General features: G+C 38.3%; 1 protein-coding gene across 2 annotated transcripts in view; it reads left to right on the top strand.

Annotated features, from left to right (window-relative positions):
- Positions 1–20,731, top strand: part of PPP1R12B (protein phosphatase 1, regulatory subunit 12B) — a 341,109-nt gene that overhangs the window by 194,125 nt on the left and 126,253 nt on the right. For both annotated transcript variants that reach the window (XM_006834128.1, XM_006834127.1), the window contains exon 14: positions 19,066–19,156. In XM_006834128.1, coding sequence (XP_006834191.1) covers positions 19,066–19,156 — 91 coding nt within the window. The remainder of the gene's footprint in view (positions 1–19,065; positions 19,157–20,731) is intronic.

Here is a 20,731-nt window from a genome sequence, read left to right as displayed (position 1 = left end):
TGTTCCTCCTCACTTCTTCCATTTGCTGCAGCATGTCTACACTGGAGAGCAAGTTTCAGAGTGTCTTCTGACATCTGTTTTGGTCTCTTTCTTCTTTCTTGTCTTCTTATTGACCTTTGGCTTCTTCCTGTATAATGTTCTGGATGTCAACTCACATCACTTCTGTTCTTTGGTCTTTAGTGTCTAATGCATCAGATCTGTTCTTGAGATGATCTCTAAATTCAGGTAAGATATATGCAGGATCATATTTTGGCTCTCACGGGCTTGTTTTAATTTTCTTCAGCCACAGCCTAAACTTGCATATGAGCAAGTGATGACCTGTTCCACAAGCTGCCCCTGGCCTTGTTTTGCTGATGATATGGAACTTTTCTTGCAACAAATGTAGTCAGTTTTATTTCTATGTTTCCATCTGGTGAGGTTCATGTGTATAGTTATCTTTTATGTTGTTTAAAAAAGGTATTTGCAATAAAGAAGTCATTGGTCTTGGAAAATTGTTATTGTGTGATCTCCAGCGTCATTTCTGTCACCAAGGCCATATTTTCCAACTAGCAATCTTTTCTCTTTGTTTCCAACATTTGCATTACCCTCTAGGGTTACTATATCTCAGTCCTCCCTCTCTTGCTGATCTTGAGAACATCCTAAAATTTCACTCTCTTCATTTCCTGTTCTCCTGACCTGCTCATTCTTCAATTTCTTAAAATAGAAATTCTACCCCATTTACCAATCCAATAAAATTGTTCTGTAGACTTCCTTATGATTAGATCCTTTAATCACAGCATCTTTTACCATGACTCTCATCAGCACTTTGTAATGTTGACTGTTGTTGTTAAGTGCCAAGGAGTGACTGTAGCTTTGAACTCCCAACTTGTGATATCAGTCCAATGCTTGTCCTACAATGCCACACCAGGACTCCATAATGCTGACGCGAACTTCTTGTTAAGTGTAGTTGAGTTGGTTCCAACTCATAGCAATTCTGTATAGGGTTTGTGAGAAGTGGTTGGTGGTTTTGAACTGCTGACCTTGTGGTTCAAACTGGTCTTGTGGTCCAGTGCTTTATCCTACAGTGCCACACCAGGACTCCCTGTACCAAAATATTTTGTCTCTGTGATGCCATTCTTGCCAGATTCACATCCATATTTTCTGATTGCTCCTTCTCTGTGTCCTTTTTAGCTTTTCTTCCTCTGCAACACTAAAATCTTGTTCTTCAGACTGCTTGCTCCTCTCTGCTCAATACTCTCCCCAGCTGATCTTCTCCGCTCCAGCTGGTTCAACACTCACTCAGATCTCTATCTAGCTCTAGCCCAGACTTGTCTGCTGAGCTTTATATTGCTAAGTGGAAAAGGCTTACTTGGGAACAGTGTAACTGTAGCCATTTCTGGCCCTTATTTGTCTTTTCTCTTGTGTGTTCATCTGTTTAAAAGTATTGCTACAGGTTTCTTTAAGGGTTCTCAAGTCCTCTTTAGAAAGAGGGTATAAACAAACAAATAAACCACCCCTTTTCCTTTGAACTTTTTTTTAAAAAGGGAGTGGAGGCAAAAGAGAAAGAGGAAAGTCTGTTTCTTCTTGTATGTATGTATGTATGTGTATATATATATATATATAATTTGTTATGTGCCGTGGAGTCGGTTCTGACTCATAGCGACCCTGTACAGGGTTTCCGAGGCTGTAAATCTTTACGGGAGCAGAAAGCCTCATCTTTCTCCTGCGGAACAGCTGGTAGTTTCAAACTGCTGACCCTGAGACTCACAGCCCGATTCATAACCACTACGCTACCAGAGCTCAATATATATAATGTTTTATTGTGAATTATGTGATAGTTTACATGGGAGAACATTAGTTTTACATTCATTCTATCATATATTGTTTCATTGCCATGGTTACAATCTCCTCTATGCATCATCAACCAACCAAAGGGTATACACTACAAGCCTGCACCCCGGTCGTCAGCACACAACCCCTCTGCCTCTCTGGATATAAAGTCCTCAGCTGCTGCTCCATTTCTCCACGTCATCATCTCTGCCGTCACTGCTTCTCTGGGTAGGGTCCAGCTCTCCACTCTTCTCCATTGATGGTCCCAGGGACCTCCGCTCCTAGACTGAAAAGTTAATCACTTCCCTCCTTGCTATAAAACGTCTACCTTTACATTTCCAACCCTCACAATCAGTCCTGATAACACTTATTCACTATTGTAATCACATTTTCTTGTATATTTTAAAATCTTTGTTAATGGTCCTGAAACTGTGTCACCCTTTCAAAAATCAAACTTTACTTTTTCCATTTAGCACATCACCAAGTCTTGTCTGTCACACTCATCCTTCAGTTCTAAAGCACAGGACTGCAAGGTTGGTTTGAACCAGAGGTCGCCAGTTCAGACTTAACAGCTGCTCCTTGAAAATCCTGTACAGGGTCACTGTGAGCGAACTCAATGGCACTTAACAACAACAACAACATTCCTCTATTAGCTCAGGCTCTCCTAACTGGTTAGCAGTCCAGTACTTATCCTGTAGTACTACACCAGGACTCTGAACATAAGTTAGAGCCATTTTTTGTTCTTCCCCCAACCTTTCTCTAATCTCCTACTCCCTCTCTGTCCTAAGGCTGTCCAAACGGCATTTTCTTTTCTTTTCTTTGTTTCCCCTTGCTTCAATATTTAATATCCTGGTGTGTTTCTGTAGGCTAAGCCTTGGACTGCTAACTACAAGGTCAGAAGTTCAAATCCACCAGTTGCTCCTTTGAAACTCTCTGCAGGGTTGCTATGAGTTGGAAACACCTCCATGGCACTTAACAACAACAACAAATCCTAGATAGTAAACCTATGTTTTCTACATTGCTAACAACTCTGGTTGTTGCAGTTTTTAAGTGTGAACTACATCTCTCTTTTTTTATTTATAACTTATTATTGTGAATTGAGTCAAGGTTTACAGGGACAATCATCAGTTTTACATTCAGGAAATCCTACACTTTGTTTCACCTCAATGATTGCAATCCCCTCCATGTAATATCATTTATCCCACTTCTTCCCTGTGGTTCTTATTTCCATTCCACCCACCTTCCCATCATCCCTCCTCAACTTTGTCCATAGTGAACATACCTTACTAGTATTGTTCTTCCTGCTATAGACTTATATACTACTTGACTGAAAATTGGGCCATGAGAGTGAATTCCTTTCCATACCTGAAGGGTCGTTGAAGGCGTTAGTCTCAGGTTCCTCCAGTCTCATTCTGACTAATAAGCCAGTCTTTATTTTATTTTTTTCTAATTTTGAGTTTTGTTCCACATTTTCTCCCACTGTATTCAGGACCTTCTAATGTGATCCCTGCCAGAGCAATTGGTATTGGTAGCTGGGCACTGTTTAGTTCTTCTGGTCTCAGGGTTGTGGAAACTGTTGTTCACATGTTCCATTAGTCCATTGGATTAATTGATTCGAAGCATCTTCAGTTCTCATCGCTCTTTTTTCTTCTGCACGTGGAGAGACCTTGGATGGCTGCCACAAGCTTTTAAAATTCCAGATTCTACTCACCAAAATATGATGTAGAACATTGTCTTTGTGGGTTATATTATGAGATTATGGTCCTGAGTCCCCAGGCCCAGCACTAATTTTCTTAAGTTGTTTGATAATATCTAACATCATTTTTGCCCATTGTATGTGCCACCACATTTATAGGTGTGTTTGTAAAGGTGATGTTGTTGTTGTTAAGTACTGTGGAGTCGGTTCCAACTCACTGTGACCCTGCAGAGGGTTTCCAAGGCTGTAAATCTTTACAGGGAACAGAAAGCCTCATCTTTTCCCCACGGAATGGCTGGTAGTTTCGAACTGCCGACCTTGCTGTAGCAAAGGTAAATACCCATATACAAATATCCTCTTTCAAACCCTTATATATTTGTGAGTATACTCTCACTCCTCCTCCCATACCCAGTAAACCTTTGTATCTGTCCATAAATCTACCTGCAGAACATGGTTGTTCCAGGATCGTGTCTATAACAGTTTTTACCACTATCCCCATTAGCCCTTGCATACCTCCCTTGTGTCTTCACCTATCTTCATCATTCTCTGTCAACTTCCCTTCGTATTGAAGGGTCCTGTTTTTAATCTGTTCTGCTACTCGCTGTCTTTTGAGTGGTACATTTAATTCACTTTTGTTCAGTGTGATCACGTGGGTTGTCACAGTTAATTTTTTGTATGTTGATTAACTGGGGTTTTCTTGCTTTTAAAAAAAAAAAACCCTAGTAATGGCACTGAATTTGTCCTGGTCTGCTTTATGGTCACTGATAAAGTATTTATGAAACAATTGTCCAGGCCCAGTTGATACAGCCTTTGGTATGAAATAAAGCAGCACATCTGGCCTTTTTGGTGCTTAAATCTGTCATTTTTGGCATCAGTTAAATCCCACTCTGACCAATGACCTAACTGCAGATTGACCTACATAAGTAAAACATTGTCATTTGTGAAAGTGACTTTGGCACTTGAGGCTGACTTATTTTTAGTGGAACAAATGTTTAGAACTACAAGGATCCAACATGATATAGTACTTATCTAAGGTAGGTCAAAGAAACACCAGATTCACATTGTTAAGCAAAAGGAGTTTTCTGAGTCATCGTCTAGTGAGTGCTACATCTAGAGCAGGGTTTAAACCATTTTCTGTAAAGGGTAGATGGTAAATATTGTAAGCTGTGCAGGCCATATGGTCTATGTTGCAGCTACTGACTATTGCCATCATACCATGACGGGGAGAGACACACAGCTTTGTCTTTATTGTCTGGACTGTTATGTCACTATAATAAAATTAAAACCTGAAGTATCGATCTGGTTCTTTACAGGAAAAGTTTGCCAACTCCTGGTCTAGGGCAACCTAGGCAGTGTTGATATGAGGTCAGATAACTGTTGTTGACCACTGGCAGGAAAAATGACTTAATTTATCTGAGAGAAAGTTTCTTTTAATTTTTTTTTTTTTTTAATGATTCTGTTTAGTAGAGTTTTAACTTTGGTTCCTTGCTTAAACTTCAACTCTGATTTCAGTGTTGAATTAGAGATACCAGAATGACACATGATCATTTGAATGTAATTTCCTGTAAACTATTAAATGAGGTCATATCATGGTATGTAATATACTGGATCCAGAAATCTTCATCAGGTGTAGTTAGCTTATCAAATTGAACAGTATTCACTGTCTTACTGTATCTTGGTTTAATTCATATATAACAGATAAGAACTTTGTTCTGCATTTCTGTCTGCATGTATTTTTTAATCTGTCTCTTCACCACTGTTGGCATTTTACCTGCTGGCTTGGCCTAAGTCACCAGTGAGGCAGTATTTACAGTTCATTTGAATGGATGCAGCAACTGTGATGGCACAAGGGCAGATGATGCACTGTCCAGAATGAGAATGAGGCCCCTCTTGTGCTCTCTCTTCTTTCACATAAGGGAAAATGCTTTTCCCTCCCCATGCTTTTAATGAGAAGTAGTATTGATTGGTTTGGGACAGTGTATAAAATATGTATCTAATGGAATGATATTTTGGGAACTGTTAGGCAGCATTGACTCTGCAGAGGGCCAAGATGTTGCCTTCCTTTCCTTTTCTCCTCCCCTTCCTTCTCCTTCTCCTCCTCCTCCTTAGTAGGCAGCTTCTTAGCAAATTACAAGCTGTGCCTCTGGCTTGCTAGGTAGCAGTGGCAGTGTAAGCCTTTTCTAGTTTCCAAGGGAGACCAGTGCTGATACTGCAGTCTTTCCCAGCATCCACTTACCTTCCTTGCTATTCGTCTCCACGCATCTCTTGACCTTCATTCTGCTATGCAGGCCTGTGCAAGGAGGTAACAGTCTGTTTTCTTGGAGTTCTTTGTCAGAGGGGACAGAGGAAAATCAGTGTGGTACGAGGCAAGGCATTTAGGGCCAGCAGAAGGTAACTGCTACAATTAGGAGAAGGAGCCCTTGAAGTATGCTGCATCTGTGAGCTTGTTCTTATGCTACATCTATAAATACCGTACACTTTAAGGTGGGAGTTCAGCACAAACTCAAAATAAATTTAAAGTACCAGATATGGAAACATAAAGTTATAAAATGCCTCTGGGAAGCATAGGAGAAAAATGAAAACTTTATCTTTGAAAAGAAAATAAAATCAGTTGCCTTTGAACTTAACTCACTTGCAGACTAGTTTTCCTGACAAAATTATGTTAGGTATATGTTGTAAGCTGCATCTGGTGTTCAGGTTTAAGGAGAGGGTTTGACAATGATGTCTCTTAATTAGATTTTCATAACTTTAAAGCTGTACTTTCTAGTAAGCTTGCCGGTAGAGTTGCACACGACTATTTAAATTTCAGTTAGTTAAAATTAGATAAAATCTTCGGGTTCTCAGTCACACTAACTGTATTTGAATGCTCAGTAGCCACATGTGGCAAGTGGCTACATTATTGAACAGTGCAAGTGTACAAAATTTCCATAATTGCACAAGGTTTTATTAGACAATATGATTCTAGAGAAAGTGACCTGAGAAATATAGGAAATTTAGTATTTAACCAGAACCAATGAAAAGGCATGTTTTTAATAAGAGTGAATCAGAAAGAATATAGACTCACTATGATTTATAGCTAGATGGAAGCTTAAGAAATAAGAATTCACCCCTTCACTTTTTTTAAAAATAAGTGATCAGCCTTAAATGACAATTTATTTTGGTGTTTAAAATATCAGTGATCAATGTAAATTAAATAACAAATGAGAAAAATATACAATGTATAATAGCAAGAGATTAGAAAACTGAATACTGTGGAAAAGATTTATTCGTCTGTACAAGTTGGTTTCGGAAAGCTATTGACTACTTGTTACAGTAAATGATCAAGATTTTCATTGGAACAGAAGTTTTCCACTCACATCAGAATCTGAAAGCATTATGCCTTTCTCAGATTGTCATTTAGTGTTTCTAGCTTGTTTTCTCCCCTCCCACCCCTCAAAATACAGAACTAGGTTTGTATATCAACTAGTCATTATCTTAAGATACAGACTCCTAGGAACATTGGGAGGTATACATATTCATCAAACCTGGCAAAATTCCTTTCAGGAATAATAAAGAGCATGACTCCACAGCTTTTCTAGGATGTTTGTTGACAGATTCTCTTAAAGTATTAAAAATTTTTCTCCTAACAGAAAGTAGCCCAGGCCAATTTATAATAAAATTTCTATTTGTTCTGATGATGCTTCTAAACTAGTATTGATAGGTTAAAGAAGTCTGGTCTTTTTAATTGACTTCAATAAGTATCTCAGTTGTTTAACTGAGTTTTAATTCTATGTATGTACTTGGCGGTCACATTTCTGTGTATCATTTTAGTTATGTGGCAGTTGGCAGATGGTTTTCTCCGTTTTGGTTTCAGAAGTACATGAAGAGTGTGTTTATTGTAATTCATGTAGTTCTTACAACTTTTAAATCAACTCCCTTTTTTCATAAATGTTGGTTATGTTTGTTCACATACCTCACCTGTAACTTGTATAATGTTTATGAATATGTCTGTATCTTTTAAATGAAGAAATTACGATCCCAAGAGATCAAGTGATTTTTCTCAAGGTAATACCAGTAGTTAATGTCAAAGCTTAAACTAAAATCAAAGGTAACTTGTTCTTTTTACTGTATCACAGGTTGGCATCCCATTTGCAATTAGAAATAGCAAGGATAACCTGAACTAAAACTTACTTATCATTTGTTGATGACAGTTTATAGCATAGTATGTTCATGACACCTTTGGAAATGTAAAAACAATCATCCTTTCTCAGCCCAGAGAATTAATGTGACAAACTTAGAAGATGTTACAGGATGCTAGGAGAAGTCTAATGTGGCATTATCCACTAATTGCTGTTATTGCTAACTTTGGAAGCAGAAATGTTCATAAATCTCCATAAATCCACATAGTTAGAGTACTATGATGCTGGGTAGAAGAAACCATTTTCACTGTGATGTAATAATGTAGGAAAAGTTCTACAAGAAACCATTGCAGTCCTCATAGGTTTATCACTAAATATCAATGTAACTTTTTCTTGATTGACTCATGTGCAAGATAGGAATGATTTTATCTCTATTTAGTCTTGGAGTTAGATCTGATAATTTCTTGAGATCTTAAATTCTTTAGTCATAAGGTCTGCTATTCCATTAAGCTTCAAACTCGTTGGCATTGATTCGATTCCAACTCATAGTGCCCCTATAGGACAGAGTAGAACTGCTCTTAGGGTTTCTGAGACTGTAAATCTTTAAGGGAACAGACAGCCTCATCTTCTGTGGAGAGGCTGGTGGGTGTGAACTGCTGACCTTGTAGTTAGCAACCCAATGCTTAGCCTGTAGTGCCACCAGGGACTGTTAATTTTACCTCCTCCCCCCTTTTTTTTTTTTTTTTTTTGGTAAGTGCCTTGGAGTCAGTTCCAACTCATAGCAATCCTATATAGGGTTTTCGAGGAGCAGTTGGTGGGTTTGAACTGCCAATGCCAACCTTATGGTTAGTGGTCAGTGCTCATCCTATAGCACCCATACCAAGACTTCCAGAATGATCTCAAAGATCTGTGGATTACTTTTGCTTATGTAGCCTTATGTCCAAAGAAATGATAGCTTTCATATCCTTAGATATTCTGTAATTAACAACATTACACCCAGCTACACAGGACATGGAGTCCTAGTATGGCGCTGCAGGATAATGAACTGGACCGCAATGTCAGTCAGCAGTTCAAACCATCAGCCACTCCTCAGAAGCCCAGAGTCGCTGTGAGTTAAAACTGACTGACAGTACTTAACAGCAGCAACATATAGGGCATATATCCAACTTGGCTCCTTCCCTGTGTGAAACTAAGACATCTATCTTCAGGATAAGTTTGAAGCATAGGACTCCTTAAAGCTCTTTTGGAAAGCCGTTTGTTCTCTCCTTGGAACTCATCGTTATTTCTCTTTTCATTCTTATTCCACTGAGAATAGTTTTGTTTCACTTAGATACCTGTTTGAACCTTCATGGAGAACATTTTCAAAGGCATTAAGACTTCTTCCAAATGAGTTATCCACTTCCAAGAAAAGTAATTAAGAAGAAATATTTTAGTAGACTAGATGGAAGGGATTTTATAACACAGCCAGTCTTCTTTCTTTTCCAAATTACTGCTGTTGAGCTATTACTGTGGCAATGAAAATAAACTAGTCATGGTCATAGGTCATAGTGGTGTAGTGGTAGTGACAGCTTCTGAGCTGTCCTTACTATGTCCTTACTATGTCCCAGGAACTGTTCTAAGTGCTTTATAGTGTGGCAGTGTGGGTTAAGTCCTGGACTAACCACAAGGTTGGCAGTGCAAGCCCATCTTCTGCTTCTTGGAAAATCTATACAGGATGGCTATGAGTTGGAACCATTTAAGGACACCTAACAACATAAGTTGTTAAAATTTACATCTTGCAAGAAACTTAGATTGAGAGCAGGTGAGAGGAACATCCAGCCTGCGGGCCATATAAGGTCCGTGAAATCATTTGGTCAGGCTCTGGCAAGGCACCTGCAGTTCCAGCCATCACATTAGGGGTGAGTTTATGAAATGTTTGATGAAATATAACAAGCTAATTTTTAAGTTCATAATGTTGTGTGGCCTGCAGATTATGTTATAAATTTTCACAGAAAAAAGATTCCCCACCCCTAAAGTCCTGGCGTGCCGCTGTAGGTTAATGCACTGAACTGCAAGGTCTGTTTCAACCACAGGGTCGATGGTTCAAGTTCCCCATCCCCTCCTTGGAAACCCTATACAGGGTCTCTATGGATCCAAACGAACTCGACAGCACTTACCAACAACAAGATCCCCATGTATAGGGATTTAAATACTTTATCCAAGGCCATCCAACAAATAACTTGAATGAGGGTACAAACTCAGGCATCCTGATTATCATGCCAGGGTACTTAATATGTATCAGAAGATATTTTAGGTCTTCTATTAATATTTATTGTGATTCTCTTAATGTTCACTAGTGATTTGTTAATGAATTTACACAACTTTTTAAGACAAAATTGGTTCATCTAATGATATGTAAAGGGAAACAATGAACTTCAGAAGGAAATTATTTCTATAAAATCATGCTTAATTTTCTATACTCAATTATTTGAATGTCACGTAACTGTGCAACCTCAAATTCAGTCAGAGCAAATACAAAGAAAAAACTTCTGTCTACCCTCTAGGAAACATAGTAGACAGGTAGAGTCTTCAAAGGGCTGGCATTGGGATCTCTTCTTATGCCACTGAATAGGAATGTTAGCTTCATTTTATCTGGGTCCCAGAAGACCAGGAGGATAGATGGGACATAGAAATATCTTTCTATTTTGTGAGCACAGTCATGGCTTTTTATTATAATGAAAAATTTTGTAGCATCTGGAAGACCCAGGGATAACTAGGTGTAGGCTTGGCCTAGCTCAGGGGTTGACAATTTTTTTCTGTAGTAGTCCAGATAGTAAATATTTTAGGCTTTACTGGCCATAGTCTCATAGTTTAACTCTGTAAATAGCCATTGTTGTTAAGTGCCATAAAGTCGATTCCCACTCAGTGACTCTATATAAGATTTCTGAGGAGCAGCTGGTGGGTTTGCACTGCCCACCTTGTGGTTCACAGTCCAGCACTAATCCTACAGCTAGCTCCACACTGTTGAGTTAGTTCCAACTCACAATGACCCTGTATAGGGTTTCCAAGGAGCAGCTGGTGGGTTTGAACTGCCAATCTTGCAGTTAGCAGTCTAGTGCTTATTCTACAGCACCACACCAGAACTTCCCCATAAAGATTACAATCTAGGAAATCCTATGGGGGTAGTTCTACGCTGTAATGTAGGGTCCACTATGAGTTGGAATTGATGGTACACAACAATACATATATACTATATAGTTATTTATATATAAATATACATGTATGCATAGGTAATAAGGAGCCCTGGTAGCATAATGGGTTACGAGTTGGCTGCTAACTGCAAGACCAGCAGTTCAAATTTACCAGCTGTTCTGCGGGAGAAAGAAGCGGCTTTGTCCTGTAAAGATTTGAAGCCTCAGAAACCCTATATAGAGTTACTATGAGTCAGAACCAACTTGAGGTCACATAACCACCACCACCAATGCATAGACAAAACATAGACGTGTAGTACAATAGAAATGAGGTTATCTTCATGTGGTGGGATTTCAGTTTATTTTTATTTCTGTCTGTTTTATCTTTTTTTTTGCATGAAAAGCATTTATGATTTCAAGTATTTAAAACTCCAGATAAAAGCTTCTTGATCTCACTTACCAGAACTCTTTTTTTCTTTCTTTCTTTTTTTCTTCATCTAGTGTAGTTCTGATCATCCAGCCATTGAAGCTAGGTCGCATGGATACTATCTGAAATTATGGGTGTTCTTGTGCATTTCTCCTCACTTCATATCAGCTGGACACTTCACTCACCACTCTACCCCTCTGTGACTATGTGTTTGTCCATGGGCTCAGGAGTCCCCAGGTCTCACCATACTGCTGACCAACCAGGTCTCACCATACTCCAGGTTGACGGGAGTGTGTGTAACGTGGTCAGACTCAGCCCACATCTTCATTGCTGCTTTCCCCCCACTTTCACTCACAGTAGACCAGCTGTGGTCGCCAGAAAGAGCACATGCCTGCTGGTATATTCCTTTGAGTTTCAGTCTTGGAAAGGGGGTTTGCCGTGAGGGGACCTGACTGCTTGCCTTGATGGCTCCCTTGCGGACAACTTTCTTGTACTTGTAGTAGCCAATCAGACTGCCGTTTTTGTTTTTGTTTTTCCCTACTGGTCTTTCTTTCAAGAAGTGTTTTCTGTTCCTCTAGCTGCTCCAGGCTGGTCTGCTTGTCTTTTCCAGTGGGAATTTCCCATCTCAGAAGGTCCTGGATGGGGATCAGGATTCCACCTAAGGTCTTATCCACTACAAAGGCTCTGCAAGTAGCCTCTGTCACTGGGCAAGTGCTAGCACTCCTTTTAGGTATTCCTATCAGTTATAGGCTGAAAATGGACTTATAAACTTTCTATAATCATGTTTCTGACTATTCGTTTCTCTCCCCCTCAAGTATGTATTTTACAATAGTAAGCAAGGGAAACCAAGATTCTTAAGACAATCAAGCATCTTAACATTATTTTTTTACCTTTGGTCCCATTTAGCCCATGCAAACCTACCTAATATTCTCCTATCTACCTTGTTTTCCCATTCCCCTCCCCCTTCTTGTATATTGCTCCCTCAACACCCGAATTCTCGTGTGTCTGTCCCCTATCCTGTGCTCTACCTTCCCCATGCACCACCCCCATAATCAACAATGAATTTGTTTTTTCTTTTTTTTCTTTTTCGTGTGGGTATTTTTCCAGAACTCATTTTCCTAGGTCTGTTTCTCTCAATTCATAAAACTCTAGAGCAGGCAGTGGGATACGGAAATTTGAGGCTCTTTTGTTTTTCCACTGATGCTTATATCTCATAGCCAATAAAGAGATAACAATTAAGCATTAAGTATACTAGTGACATTGTATGATAGAAATGACATGTGAATAGGTTGGCTGATAACACACACAGGATTTCATGGGAAGTTAATACTAAGTGTGATCACCAATTCCAAGGTCTAGTTCACAACTCTGCAAGTTTTTGAGACTTGATTTTATTCACCTTGTAGAGAGGAGTATATTAAGGACTCAAGCCTACTAAATACACAGTGTTGTTGTTAAGTGCCGCCATTGAGCTGGTTCCAACTCAGAGAGACTCTGTATCGAGTTTTTGAGGAGTGACTGGTGGGTTTGAACTGCCAACCTTGTGGTTAGCAGTCCAGTGTTTATCCTACAGCACCACAACAGGACTTTAGATGCTCAATTAATCCACACTGAAGGCAAAATATGACTATTAAAGTAGTCTGGGTGGAAACTTGTTCAGGCTATGACATTGTCTTATATCAGACAAATGCTTCCACTGAGAATACCTAGAAAAACTGAATAAAAATAGGAAAAAAATATCTTTGAAGGTATTGGAAAGTTACTAAGGAATGAGGACTTGAATCAAGATCCAGGAGAGGAGGGAATCATAAAGAGGTGAGCCAAACATTTGGCTCTACTTTTCCCCTTAAGGTATTTATTTGCTGATTAGTAAAACAAAACTATTAGTAGTTTGCTGGGAATAGGCAAACTAAAACTGAAGTTAGAGTGTGTTGAGGAAGAGGGACCCCTGTAGACACTAGACTTTGAGCTGAGACCACTTAAGGACTATGCCCTAAAAGGGTATGCATACCAGAAATACAACAGCACTTGCAAAGGTTGAAGCCCAGCTTCCAGTCAGCTCAATCTCAACGTGGATCGAAGTAATTTGCCTTAGTAGCATCACCAGGGCACTACTTTCTCTGATTCCCAACCCACTCCTACTGAATCAGGGCCTCTGCAGGTGGAGCCTAGCAAGTAATTAGGTGCAAGTGAAGTTTGCAAACCTCTTCCCTTACATAACTGCAGAAGGAGACTAATTTTCCCTCGAGGATGACAACACCATCTAGAGCCTCAAGTGTCTCCAGTTTTTTATTTTAAAATGTTTGGCATTTGAAAAAACTAGGACACAAATAATGCGAATCTTGACATAATGTGAAAAACATAGCCTGTAACATTGATCATTATGTCTAGAAAGTGTGGAACGGGAGCAGTTTTGCTATATTTTCATCCAACATTAAACTAAAAATTTTAACTGCCTGGTATGAATTCAAATGTTACCATGTTGTTGTTGCTAGGTACCTTTGAGACAGTACCGACTCATAGAGACCCTATGCACAACAAAACAAAACACTGCCCGATCCTGGACCAACCTCACTATTGTTACGCTTGAGCCCATTGATGCTGCCACTTTGCCAATCCATCTCATTGGGGGTCTTCCTCCTCTTCTCTGACCCTCCACCTTATCAAACATGATGTCCTTCTCCAGCAACTGGTCCCTCCTGAGAATATGTCCAAAGTATGAGAGATGAAGTCTGGTCATCCTGACTTCCAAGGAGCACTCTGGCTGCACTTCTTCCAACATAGATCTATTGGTTCTTTTGGCAGCCCATGGTACTTTCAGTATTCTCCTGCAACACTGTAACTCAAAAGCATCAATTCTACGGTCTTCCGTATTCACTGTCCAGCTTTTGCATGCATATGATGTTATTGTAAATACCATGGCTTGGGTCAGGCGCACCTTAGTCCTCAAGCTGACATCTTTGCTCTTCAACACTTTAAAAAGGTTTTGTGCAGCAGATTTGCCTAATGCAATATGTTGTTTGATTTCTTGACTGCTGTTGCCATGAATGTTGATAGTTGATCCAAGAAGAATGAAGTCCTTGACAACTTCAGTCTTTTCTCCATGGATAAGAATGTTGTTTATTGGTCTAGTGGTGAGGATTTTCGTTTTCTTTACATTGGGATGTAATCCATACCAAAGGCTGTGATCTTTCATCTTCATCAGTAAATGTTTTTAAGTCCTCTTCACTTTCAGCAAGCATATGTATCATCTGCATATCACAGGTTGTTAATGAGTCTTCCTCCAATCCTGATGCCACGGTTTTCTTCATATAACCCAGTTTCTCAGATTATTTGCTCCACATACAAGTTGAAAAAGTATGGTGAAATAATACAACCCTTTTGCACATCTTTCTTAATTTTAAACCTTTAATATTCCCATGTTCTGTTCAAACAGTTGCCTCTTTTTTGGTTCATGTACAGGTTCCTCATGAGCATAATTAAGTGTTCTGGAATACTCATACTTTGCAATGTTGTCCATAGCTTGTTATGATCCACACAATCGAAAGCTTTTGTATAGTCAATAAAGCACAGGTAAACATCTTTCTGGTATTCTCTTTCAGCCAGGATCCATTGGACATCAGCAGTGATATCCCTTGTTCCATGTCCTCTTCTGAATTTGGCTTGAACCTCTGGAAGTTCTCTGTCAATGTATTGTTGCAGCCGTTTCTGTATTACCTTGAGTAAAACTTTACTCCCATGGTATATCAAAGATATTGTCCAATGATTTCCGCATTCCGTTGGGTCACCTCTCTTTGGATTGGGCACAAATACAGATCTTTTTCATTCAGTTGGCCAGATAGTTGTCTTCCAAATTTCTTGGCATAGACGAGTGAATTCCTCCAGTGCCACCTCACTTTCTTGAAAGATTTCAATTTTTATTCCATCAATCCTGGTGCCTTGTTCTTTGCCAATTCCTTCAATGCACCTTGGACTTATTCCTTCAGTATCATTGGCTCTTGATCATATGATACCTCTTGAGATGGTTGACATCAATCATTTCCTTTGGTACAGTGACTCTGTTTATTCCTTCCATCTTATTTTGATGCTTTCTGCATCATTCAGTAATTAGCCAGACAATCCTTCAATAACGAAAAGTTTACAATCCTTCAATAACGAAAGTTGAGCCTTGAATTTTTTCTTCCGTTCCCCCAGCTTGAGAAATGCTGAGTGTGTTCTTCCCTTTTGGTTTTCTGACTCCAGATCTTTGCACATTTCATTGTAATATTTGACTTTGTCTTCTCGAGCTGACCTTTGAAATTTTCTGTTCAGCTCTTGGACCACTTCATTTCTTCCCTTTGCTTTGGCATCTCTGTGCTGGAAAGCAAGTTTCAGTGTCTCTTTTGACATCCATTTTGATCTTTTCCTTCTTTCATGTCTTCTTAATGACTTTTTGCTTTCTTCCTGTATGATGTTCTTGATGTCATCCCACAAATCTTCTGGTCTTCAGTCTTTAGTGTTTAATGTATCAAATCTGTTCTTCAGATGATCTCTAAATTCAGGTGGAATATATTCAAGTTCATATTTTGGCTCTTGTTGGCTTGTTTTAATTTTCTTCAGCTTTGGTTTGAATTTGTATATGAGCAATTGATGGTCTGTTCCACAGTCTGCCTCTGGCCTTGTTTTGACTGATAATATAGAGCTTTTCCATCTTCTTTCCACAGATGTAGTCAATTTGATTTCTGTATTCTTAATTTTAGCTATTTTGTTTTTCAGTTCTATAATTTCCTTTTGATACTTTTTAAAATAGATTGCAGTTCTCTGATGAAATTCTCCAGTTTGCCTTCTATTTTCTTGAACATATTAATCATAATTATTTTAAGTCCATGTCTGATACCATATCTGAATGCTTTTATTATAGGCTTACTTCTTAGTTTTTGGAAAATCACTTTATTTACTGATATTTTTACCAGTATCAAAAAAAGATCAAAAGGAAATTTTAGAACAGAAAAATTAACTTAAAATTAAGAAATTCAGTGGGTGAGTTTACAATAGGTCAAATGAAAAGAGAAGAAAGCATAATAGTAAATGGGGCATGGCCATAAGTAAATGGGGCATATAAGTGTAATTGTTGTTCTGGAAGAAAAGGATTATCTAGTTGCATCTTTTTCAGGGAACTTCATTTTTGTGTGAAGAAATGACTCATGTGGAAGCTATGAGTTATTCAGACTTGAGTATTTGGTAGAGATTTTCTTGAAAATGAAGAAAACCACTGATTAGACTTCTTGCCACTTATAAAACTTAAACTCAACACTGAAAAATGAGAATTTTGAGAAATTTGTATTTGCCGCTATAAGTAAAATTATTGATAGTTCCTCCAAAATGTAAAGGCTGTTCTAAGATTGGCAATGCTATGGAATGATTTTTAAATTTCTGTATAATGAATGAACTATGTAAACATTTGGAAGATCTTCATAACTCAGTGCACCAGTATTTTCCAAATGACCAATGCACAGTGTTATGCATGGGTAAGAAGATCCATTCAAAATGTAAATTATTCCAGTGGATTTTCATGTAAGAAAGCACAAAAAGCCTTTGACATAGCAGTTACACTTTATGAAACTACCACTTGTTGGGTTTTGGTGTAGTTTCATAGAATATGCACAATTGTCTGAACACTACTTATCTTTGCAAGACTAGATAGATACTCACTATATATTCCAACCAAAACAACATATAGCAACAGATCTAATGCAGAAGATATGAGAATCCAGCTGTCTTCTGCTAAACCAGACCTTAAAGAAATTTGCAAAACTATGAAACAATGCCACTCTTAGTTATTTTCTATTTTCATAAAAATAAATCATTTATGTTAGTATGTAATGGGGATATTATTTTTAAATAAATTACATGCTTAGTTTTAAATCTTCTGATAAGTAAACAATGATAGTTATGTCCCCACAAAACAATAGTTGTTTGGAGTCCTCAAAAATTTTTAAGTGTGAAAGGATGTAGATATTAAAATGATACATTAAAATATTATAAGGATATTATGAACAAGTTTGGAGGGTGAAATGGTAGATAAATTTACACATACATTTTTTCACTTTTTATTATAAATGGAAGGGTTATAGAGTAGATTACTTTACCATTCAACAATTCATGAACATTTTGCTTCATGTCATCCTACATTGTTGCAATCCTCCCTTTTGATTTCAAATGGGTGACTCTTCTAAAACATGTGTGTGAGAGATTTTATGTCACTAAATGTGAAAATATAGATGAAATAGAATTTTAAAAATAAATACTGCCACAACACAATATTTGAACAGGCCTAAATCTGTTAATGGAATTTAATCCATTATTTTAAATGTTTACACAAAGAATACTTGAAACCCAGATGACTTTCATTGGTAAACTCTAAGCCCATTTAGGCATAAGCCCAGTGTTATATATAGTCCTCTATAAAATAGACAAAGAGGGAACACTTCTGAGTCCATCATTGTTATGAAGTGCCTTGAGTTGGTTCTGACTCATAGTTACCCTGTATAGGGTCTCAAAGGAACAGCTGGTGGGTTTGAACCACTAACCTGTGATTCACAGTCCATTGCGTATCTTATAGCACCACACCAGGAATCCCTATCCCAAGCATAACCTTAATTCCCACACCTAACTAACACACCTTGTTAGTTGGCATTGAGTTGGCTCTGTCTCGTGGTGACCTTATGTATAAAGAATGAAACACTGCCCAGTCCTACTCCATCTTCATGGTCTTTGATATGTTTGAGCCCATTTTTGTGGCTGTTGTATCTCAATCCATCACTTTTTTAGACTTTCTGCTTTACCAAGAAACGATTTATAGCCTAGGAAATCCTGTACATGGTCGCTATGAATCAGAAACGACTCCACGGCACATAACAACAACAAAACAACTTTACCAAAGAGTCCTGCTGTGGCGCTGTGGGCTAATGCGTCAGTCTGCAAAGTCGTTTGAACTGCAAGGTCGGCTCCTTGGAAACCCTATACAGAGTCACTATGGGTCAGAATTGACTCAATGGCACTTAACAACAACAATACTTTACCAAACATGAGTTTCCCAGGTTGAAATGAGCTCAAAACCCTAAAAATAGTGGATATAAGGGGACTTCTAAAAGTTTGTAGAAAAACAGAATTAAAAGATGATGGGATTTTTCCCTCAAACTTTTTAAAGAACCCTGGTGTATAGAAATAGGATACATCATGACCATTTGGGATTCTCTCAGTAATTCAATATTGATTTATTCAAAAATTAATATCATAACCATGTTAGTAAAAAAGAGGAATAAAATTGATAACATGGGAAAGAAGCATGTGTTAAAGTTTAACACATACTAATGATTAAAAAGCAACAACAATAAAACCCTCTTAGCTTGTTTGGAATGACAGGAAATGTCTTTAATTTGAGAAGGGTAACTATAGAAATCTTATAGACATAACAGTGGTGCAATACTGAACACTTTCTAAAAGCAGGAACTAAGCATGAAGATTACCACCACTCTTTTTCAGCATGTCCTCCTAGAAATTCTAGCCAGAGAACATTATGGCAAGAAAAAATTTTTTTAATTGTAAGGATAGGGAAAGAAGACATAAAATTCTTATTTTATAGGTGACATGATTCTGAATGAAGGACAAGTGATACATTTACAAGTATTCTTTTGGATTATGTCATTTTTACTGATATCTGATTACATTCCTATGATATGATCTTGATTCTGTTTAAGGTTATCTCTAGAGCATAGAAATAATTTCAGTTTCTGGAAATACCTTGTCCATTTCCCGAGTACTTGTAGCAAAGTGTCTTATTTTTACTAATTTCTTTCTGTGCAGGTCGTATCTAACTCCTGTAAGGGATGAGGAAGCGGAGTCTTTACGGAAAGCACGCTCCAGGCAGGCTCGACAGACCCGAAGATCTACTCAAGTGAGTGTGACCTTTTGTCTTTGATAATGCCTGTCTACCTTTGTTGTTACTGTTGTTGTTATATGTCATGGGAAACCCTGTACAGGGTCCCTGTGAGTCAGAACCAACTCCACAGCACATAACAACAACAACAAACTTTACATTGGAGTCCTGGTGTAGTGCTGTAAGATAAACACTCAACTGCAAGATTGGTTTGAATCACAAGGTTGGTGATTCAAATCCACCAGTCGCTCCTCAAACCCTTTACAGGGTCACTGTGAGTCAGGACTGACTCGGCGGCACTTAAAACAAAAGCCTTTAGATTGGGAGGTACAGTTTAAAAAAAAAAAAGTGAAATGAATGCTTTAGTTAAGAGCTTTCATCCATGTTAAATCTTAAGCAATACAAAATCAAATGATTTTATAATACCTGCTGTCACCATATATCCCCCAGACTCAGAACAGGTTTTATCTCCTCCATAAGACTAGTCATTCCTTAAAGAACCACATCTTAATAATGGCTAAGGGATGGTGCAGTCACCTTGGAAAACATTTTGACAGTTTTCAAAATGTTAAATATAGAGTTATCATATAAGCCACTTACAGAGTATTGATGGTTTGGTAGGTGGAAGTATGGTTGTCCAGCCTAGAAGTCGGAAGGTCTGTTAGGAAGCTATTATAGCAGTCCAAGCTGGAAATGGCAAGGGCTCAATGAAGTCAGGTTGTAATGGCAGTGATAATGGAGAGAAGGCTAAGAATTAGAAGTATGTAAGGAGGCAAAGGAAAATGAAACAATGAAGCGAATGAAAAGGAGCAGCCAGAGAAGTGAAATAGTAGCAGGAAATAGTAGCAGTGTGGGAGTAAATGAGAAGTCTGTTTAGTGAGAAGGAGAAGTTCAACAATTGTAAATGCCACAAAAACCTAGTAGGTGCAGACTGAAGCTAAGAAAAGAAAAAGGGACATTTTTCATAGCTGCACAAAGGTCCTTATTGACTTGACAAGGACTGTCAGTAGAATGATGAGGCTAGAAGCCAAACTATTAAAGTTCTTCCCTTACTTTCTGTTAATACAATTCTCTTGAGTTCTCCTCTCCTCTTTCATCTTTCTATTAGTGTTTCCTTTAACTGGTCATTCTCTATCCAGCCATTAAATGTTGAAAGTCCTCAAAACTTGGTCCTCGGTTCCTATCTCTTATCACTTTATATTCCCAGGGACCTAATCCTATTCGGTCTAATATTTATACTTTCAGTTCATGACTTCCCTTAAAACAGGCTCTCTTCCAGTGTTTTGTATATAGTTAAAACAACCATCATCCTTCCAGTCCCACAGATCTGAAGCCTAGAAGTCATCCTTAACACCTATCCCTTCATTGCCCTTTTACCTATTTCATCACCAGTTTTGCTGTTTTGCTCCTTAAATTTCTTCCAAGTTTATTTACTGCTTCCACCTTAGTCCCTTATCCAAGTTACCATTATTATCTCTTAGCTAGTTCACATGTCTGTCTGTCGTGCTGTGGTGGTTTGAGTTGCTGTGATTCTGAGGGCTATGCCACCGGTGTTTTAAATAACCAGCAGGGTCACCCATGGTGGAAAGGTTT

The sequence above is a fragment of the Chrysochloris asiatica genome, unplaced genomic scaffold (assembly GCF_000296735.1).
Source record: "Chrysochloris asiatica unplaced genomic scaffold, ChrAsi1.0 scaffold00009, whole genome shotgun sequence".
Classification (NCBI taxonomy): Eukaryota; Metazoa; Chordata; class Mammalia; order Afrosoricida; family Chrysochloridae; genus Chrysochloris; species Chrysochloris asiatica.
Note: the sequence above shows the minus strand (reverse complement) of the source record. Positions and strands in the feature narration are given on the sequence as shown.